General features: G+C 36.7%; 2 protein-coding genes across 5 annotated transcripts in view; one reads left to right on the top strand and one right to left on the bottom strand.

The window, feature by feature from the left end:
* LOC115224734 (arginine-glutamic acid dipeptide repeats protein) overlaps window positions 1-6,191 on the top strand; it is a 453,168-nt gene extending 446,977 nt beyond the window's left edge. For 3 of the 4 annotated variants that reach the window (XM_029795610.2, XM_029795612.2, XM_029795609.2), the window contains exon 24: window positions 1,797-6,191. In XM_029795610.2, the coding sequence (XP_029651470.1) occupies window positions 1,797-1,889 (93 nt within the window). In that variant the 3' untranslated portion in view covers window positions 1,890-6,191. Of the gene's footprint in view, window positions 1-223; window positions 271-1,796 lie in introns of all 4 variants that reach the window. The other variant, XM_029795611.2, reaches the window with a different exon arrangement.
* LOC115224805 (mitotic spindle assembly checkpoint protein MAD2B) overlaps window positions 2,980-7,042 on the bottom strand; it is a 52,984-nt gene continuing 48,921 nt past the window's right edge. The window contains exon 8 of the transcript XR_005003903.1: window positions 2,980-2,998. The gene's annotated coding sequence lies outside the window, so the exon portion shown is untranslated. The remainder of the gene's footprint in view (window positions 2,999-7,042) is intronic.

Raw genomic sequence — 7,042 nt, 5'->3', positions numbered from 1 at the left:
AAACAGTACCCTAACATTTGTTGGTATAAATGGCAATTTATGGCCTGTTAAACATATTGTTTTATTCTGATTTTGTCCAGCTTCTTTCCAGGCTCTGGCCCTTTGACCCTTTTTGGATTTGAATGTCGTGATTCGTTTGGATGCTCCGTGTTTTGGGTGAACGTTTGCGATATTGTCTCGGTCTGACATGTTTCAGTCTCTGGATTTCCCTATTGTTTTGTAGGTGTCTGGTGGAAGGAAGAGATAAAAACTCCCAGTATTAAGTGAAAGGTGCATATTTTTTGTTTTGTGTTTCTGTCTTCTTTGTGTGGTTTTTTTCTTTTTTTCCTATCATTTTTTGTTTCTTTTTGTTTGGTGGCTGAGTTGTGAGAAATCCCTTCATGGCAAGGATGTTTGCTTGGTGTTGCAGTGTGATACAGGGTCGTCGTCGTGTCACCCCCAGGCTATGGTGTCACTCATTAATTAACCGTGCTCATAATTATTCCAATTAGTGTTTCTCCTGTTTTGTCATCGATGTTCCATGCAAATATTTGCCATTTTTTTAATTTTATTTGTTATTTCTTTGTTGTTTGATGCTAAGTCTTATTTTGGTTCCACATAGTATTGGTGTAATTATGTGATTAATTAAGTTGGACTATTTCTGCTGTGTGATTTACTAGTTAAACTGTTTAGTTGCTGTAGCTGGGGAGTGGGTTGTAACCTGTGGAGTTGTTGGCTTAGGTTGGTGATTGTGTGTGTGTGTGTGTGTGTGTCTTGTTTTGCTAGTTTTCATTTTGAAAGCATGTTCATCTCTGTGTAGTGTCGTCTGTGATATATATATATATATATATATATGTAAATATATATGTGTATGTGTGCATTGAATGCATGTTTTATCTGTTATAAAACCACCACCTTTGTAAAAGTGTCTGTATACTCCGACTTGAGCACAATAATTTGGAATGTGGTTGTTCTGTGGTCTGCTAGGAAGAATATTTTGTTAGATGAATGCCATGAATAAAACAAACTTCTTTTAGTTCCATAAAAGTGATTTTAATGCTGTTAGTATTGTACAGCAGAAGTTTTAGATTTTTTTTTGCGTAAATCCTTGTATTTTGAATGTATTTTGAAGATCAGTAATGTTGGGAAGGAAAACAAGAATACTTGTTTTTTTTTTTATTGTTGTTGTTACCATCACTGTTATTTTTGTGCATTTGTCGTTGTTTTGTGATTTATTGTTGTGTTCTGAAGATTTTGTATGACATTTTGTTGGAGATTTGGGGTTTGCTCCATGCAAATTTCTAACTATTTATGCCAATTTCCAGTGGTATTTGTTCAAATGGAGTGATGTCTGCTAAGAGACTTCCTTGTCCAACCAGCATTCCTGCTTGGATTATTCTTGCTTCCTTTCCAGCATTAAAACTCAAACAAAAATAGTGAAGATGAGATTTTGATGATTTGTATTGAAAGGGCAAATAAATCCTGCTAAACCTATTGTATTTCCTACACAACATGTGGCAGTCATGTCAGTTAGACACATTTTGTAGTTGGTTGTGTAAAATGCAAACCAACAGTTTCACTCATCCATCATATACACTGAATTTCATTTATTGTGATTTTGTATAGAAGAAAAATAAAGTTTAGCTAGATTTATTGTAATTGCTGTATAAAAAACATGTTGATAACGTTCACACTTACTAAATGATAAAAAATGTGTTCTATTTGAATAAATTAATTTGTAATTGTAGGTGTTGTGTGGGAGGTGATAGGAAAGTGTGTTTGTTGTTGGGTCTAACGTTGCTGTCTGTCTGTTTCAGATCTCAACACAAGCAGCTCATCATGAAGCTATGCAACGCCACTTTGCAATGGAACGGGAGCGTTACGGAGCAGCAGGACACTTGCCTCACTGATTATTATTATTATGGAAGTAGCAGTTGCTCGACGGCCTCGATTTGCGGTGGGAGTCATGGAGAGACTCACGCACACACACAAACACACACACACGCACATACACACACATATATATATATATATATATATACACACTGCTGGCCAGCTAAGGGGAACAATTACAACTTGTACTATTTCTTTGGATAGAAATGGTATTCAGGGGATGATGATGATGATGATAATAATAATAATTATGATGATAATAATATTAATAATAATAAAGTGATCATGCCAACCGAAAAACAAAACACACAAAAAAAAAGGAAAAAAATGGTTTTTCTTGATGATCAGATATGCAAAGAGATACTTTTGATTCTAGTCTGCTATTAGATCCTGCACCAGTGACGGTTTGACATAAACTTTGGAAAAAAAAAAAAAATAATAATAATAATAATAAACACAAAAAATGAAACAAATAGAAAAAAATAAAATCATCACCAAAGGTTGTGGACTCCTTCTCTCTCTCTCTCTTTCTTTTTCCTCTTCCTTTCCTCCTCTTCTGCCTATATATATATATATATATATATATATATATATATACATATATACATACATATATATATACATACATATATATATATATAAACGGGGGGGACAAGATAAGACGAATATCAGTCACATATACCTGTGCCTTTCATTCTGTGGTTTTTTTCTTGGGTTTTTTTTTTTTCCGTTTCTTCCTTTTTCTTTTCCATTTTTCTCCCCTTCCCCCCCACTTTCTTGTGGTGACTGAAGCGTAATTCTCTCTTCTCGACAGATCCTTCTCACAACACACCTTGTGATAAACCGCACCATGCCGGAAGGAGTTTCAAAAAAAAAAAAGACAAACTATAAAACTACATATATATATATTTATATATATATAAATAAATGAATATAAATATAATAATAATTATTAATATTAATCTATGAACTGGTGACTTTTTAAAAACAACAACAACACTTTGCTATTTAATTGGATCAACCACGCTAATTAAATTAATGATGATGAGGGTGGCTGCTTGTACAGGCTGTACTTTTTATCTGTTGACTGAAGTAACGGCTACACACACACACACACACACACACATGCTTCTTGTACTTGGTACTTTGTGGGGAACGGGTACAAACCTGATTTTTATGCCTCTGTTCAGGGAGTCAAACCATCAACTTGAACTGCTGGAGCAGCTAATAACAATAACAATAATAATAATAATAATAATCAATGGCGTCGTTGATTAACAACAAAAAAAAAAAAAAACCATACAACAAAACAAAAATTGATTTCTAAATTAGATCGATTATTCCTGGTCGGTTGCCCCCCTTCTGCCCCCCCTCCCTCCTACCATGTCTTCTTGCTCAAAGCAAGTCCCAGGATCTTGTATAATTAATTTGTTCTTGGTTTTAAGCCTTCAAAAAGACCCAGAAACCGTGCAAGGGGAGTTAACTCTTGTTAGTTATGCAACAAAACTTTTTCTGTTTTTTAATTTGCCAAACTGTAGCTGTTATCATCAGTCTGTGCAAACACTTCTTTATCTCTTCTATTTATTTGATAGAAAACTTCGATTTTTAGTTGGTTAAATGTGTGCATTTATTTTAAAAACGATCCTTGTTTTTGTTTTTTTTTTTCTGTTTTTCTAAATTAAATCCTAAATATAAAATCTCCCAATCCTATGTGTCTAGAGAAACACAATTATGCTCTTACTGAAACTACAGTTTGTCTCTAAAAAGAGAGAAAAGTAATCTATACACACACACATATAATATATATATACATATATATATAATATATATATCACAAACAAAAACAGAAATGGCCTCTATTTTTTTATAATTTTTTTTTAATGTCCTAGAAAGCCTCCAGAATAGCTTATGTACTAGTGAATCATATGCTGTTGTTGGCTAATAATGATGATATTCAGCCTCACCATTTGGCAGGCAGGCTGGCTAGCGGCAAGTAGTAGCCAGCCCCACCACTTGGACGGCAGGCTGGTTAGTGGCAAGCAGTAGCCAACCTCAAAAGGGTTTTTCATTCATTCTCTTGAGTTTACATCACGATGTTCTATCAACTTTTCCTGCCAAAATCACTTGAAAAATCCTCTGCAATACATTCATTCCGAGAAATGTCGTTAGATTTTGGCCCTTTTTTTTTTTTTTTTTTTTTGCCCCCATGTGGTGTGTGTGTGTGTGTTTGTTTTGTTTTTTTTCTGCCATTGGAGGAATAAATTCTCTTCTTACCATCTCCTCTCCCACCCTCGAGTCACTGGGGTATATACTTGTGTGTGTGTGTGTGTGTAGATACATACATATATATATATATATATTTATATACATACGTACACGTATTGCATCTGCTAGTTTAGAAACTTTCCAAAGTTTGTATAAAATACCGGTTGAATTGAGTGCAAGAACAGAGCGAGTTAGAATTGAACCCTGACAGAAGACAATGGTGTCTTTATCTGCAACTAGGAATGTTCTTTTAGAATGTGCATTCGTTCTGTAATTATAATATTCACACCATTTCTTGTAACGCCATCTGGCAGCTGTCTCCGATGGAACTTTGTGCGTCTGCAAGTTGTTACAGAGGGACAACCCCTATTTTCTTGGCCCTTAAATGCAGGATTCTCCATGTGGACATCAGAGGGTGGATGACCCACAAATCTATAACTATTTTAAGTGTTGGTGCTTGCTGACCCTTGAGAATCTTCCTAATGAAATTATCTCATTGACCCCTAACCCTTACTCTGCCCCCACCACATTCCTCTTTTTTTTTTTAATGCTGTTGATTGTCTGTGAAGACAAGTTCTTCAGTCCTCATGACATCAACTGACTTCTGATTCCATTAACTCTGCTCCTCTTTTGCTTTCCTCTAGAGATAAGCATTTCCAAATCTCTCGGGGCCCCCACCCCTCTCAACAGTCTCCAATCACCAAAATTGATTCCCAGCTTTAATAATTATTATCCAACTAATTATCTCCCACACTTTTCTAAGACCCCTATTTCATTCTATTCCAGCCTCGTCCTAAATTGATTGCAAAGACATAAAAATAGTTTCTTCCTCTTCTTCTTTCGTTTCTTCCATTTCCCTGAAATACCAACGGAGGGACTCGAATATCGTCTCAATCGGTTCTTCTTCGTCTGCTTTCTGTTTATTATTCTCTTGTCTCGGTTGCGGCACTTTGGTCCTCTGCTTCTTGTCCCCACATTTAAAAAATCCCATTCATTGAATAAACTTCCCTTTTTTTTCCTAATTTGTATCTCTTTACAAAAAGGAAACCAAGATTAGCCGTTCAATTTTCTGTGCATCATTGTCCTCATCCAAACTGTTTGTTCTCAAAACGACTCTTGTCTTGTAGCTTCTTAATTCTTTCTTTGGTTGTTGGAATTGGACATTCCACATCGGTCAGTGTTTAACAGATCAACATCCCTTAGAAGTATTTGTGTATATCCAAAAGTCTGTCCCCCTCTCGTTATAGAGACATGGAGGCTGGTTTTTCATTGTATTTATCTGTCCCAGTTGGAATATTTTATACAAAACAATTAAAAGACACTCATGAGGAGATTGAAGTCATTTCCCCTATTTCTGAGCCAGCCTTTGTCAAAAATAGAAATCGAATTGACCCTTAAAATAACCACTTCATTTGCGAGCCCCTGATTAGATGATGTAATCAACTTCATTGATTTTAATATTTCATAGCTATTCTCAATGTCCATTTATAATGCTAGAGGGAGGAGAGAGAGAGAGAGCGAATCCTGTTCTATCACCATCATTCTAACTAATAAATCTTACCACGTCGAGGAATAAATGCCTTATTCATCATTCCTGTGTTTGCTAAAACTGTCTGGTGGTGAACAGAACTGGACATTGACTCTGAAACCTTAAAACGTTCCCATGATTAGACCATTGACAAGAAGACCCAGGCTTTGAACTCTGCTCTTCTGGGCTTCATCACCTCCCTTCCTCCTCCTCCTCTTCCCCAGCCCAAGAGTCTTCACGTCTCTTTTCTTATTGTATCCCCTTTTTTTTTTCCGTTCACAAAAGTCCCTGATTGTTGAAGTTGTAAAAGACCAATAAACACACACACACACACTTATATTTGAACTGATCTGATAAGGATTTAGTTTTAACCTACATGGGTTGCTCTGACAACTACTAACAAGTACTATTACTACTACTACTACTACTACTACTACAAAACTAAGCCATCTGTGCCACTTTTGTTTGGTGGAGGAAGAAGAGGAGGCTGACAACCTTGAACGATGATGGTTTCCACAAAAAACAATAAAAAAAAACATTTTATTTTTATTTATTTCTGTATTATGGCAGATGCTTAGAAGTTTATTTTCAATGTCTTTATATATATATATTTACAATTATTTCCTGCTAATTAATTTAGCCCCGGTGGAGTCATGAATGGCACATGGCAGGGGAGGAGGAACCGGGTGCCACGCCTGTGGCTCGTTCTACCCTAACCCCCCCACCCCGCCATCTCCCCCTTCCCCCCACACCCCATCCCATTCCCCAGCCTTCTTCTTGTTTCCTTAGACGTAACTCACAACGTTCGGTTGAATATTGTTGTTCCACCGGTTGTGCTGGGGTCCTTCACCTCACCTCAGTACACCTGGTGCACCAGGTGGACTCTGGTCTCTTCTTGATTGATGTTATTAAACCCACGTGTATTATGTGATTATTATTCACTTTCTCTCTCTCTCTCTCTCCCCTCTTCTGCCACCCCACCCCATCCCTTTGATGAGCGTCCAGCAATTGTAGTAAACAATTAAGACCACTAATTACCTCAGGACTGTTGTTTGATCACCTCTGTGGCGGCTCACGTCCAGAGGAAGGAGCCTCTCTTGAAAAGCAGTGTGTGTATGTGTGACCCAGGCAGTCTGTCCTGTCACTGTTTCAAATATATATATACACACACACACACCCGTGTGTATATGCATTTGTGTTTGGGACTTGTGTTTATGTGTCTGTGTGTATGAACACGTGCATACAGATATATATATATATATATATTTATTCTTTATTTGTGAGTTAACCAGGGGCTACCTTTGGTTTCATGTCGAGAGCAGTCTCAACAATTATCGACCCTTCTGCATGGGGGATTATTGCTGGCCTCCCATTTTG

Source organism: Octopus sinensis, linkage group LG26 (genome assembly GCF_006345805.1).
Source record: "Octopus sinensis linkage group LG26, ASM634580v1, whole genome shotgun sequence".
Lineage (NCBI taxonomy): Eukaryota > Metazoa > Mollusca > Cephalopoda > Octopoda > Octopodidae > Octopus > Octopus sinensis.
The sequence above is the reverse complement of the archived record's forward strand: the minus strand, read 5'-3'. Positions and strand labels throughout refer to the sequence as shown.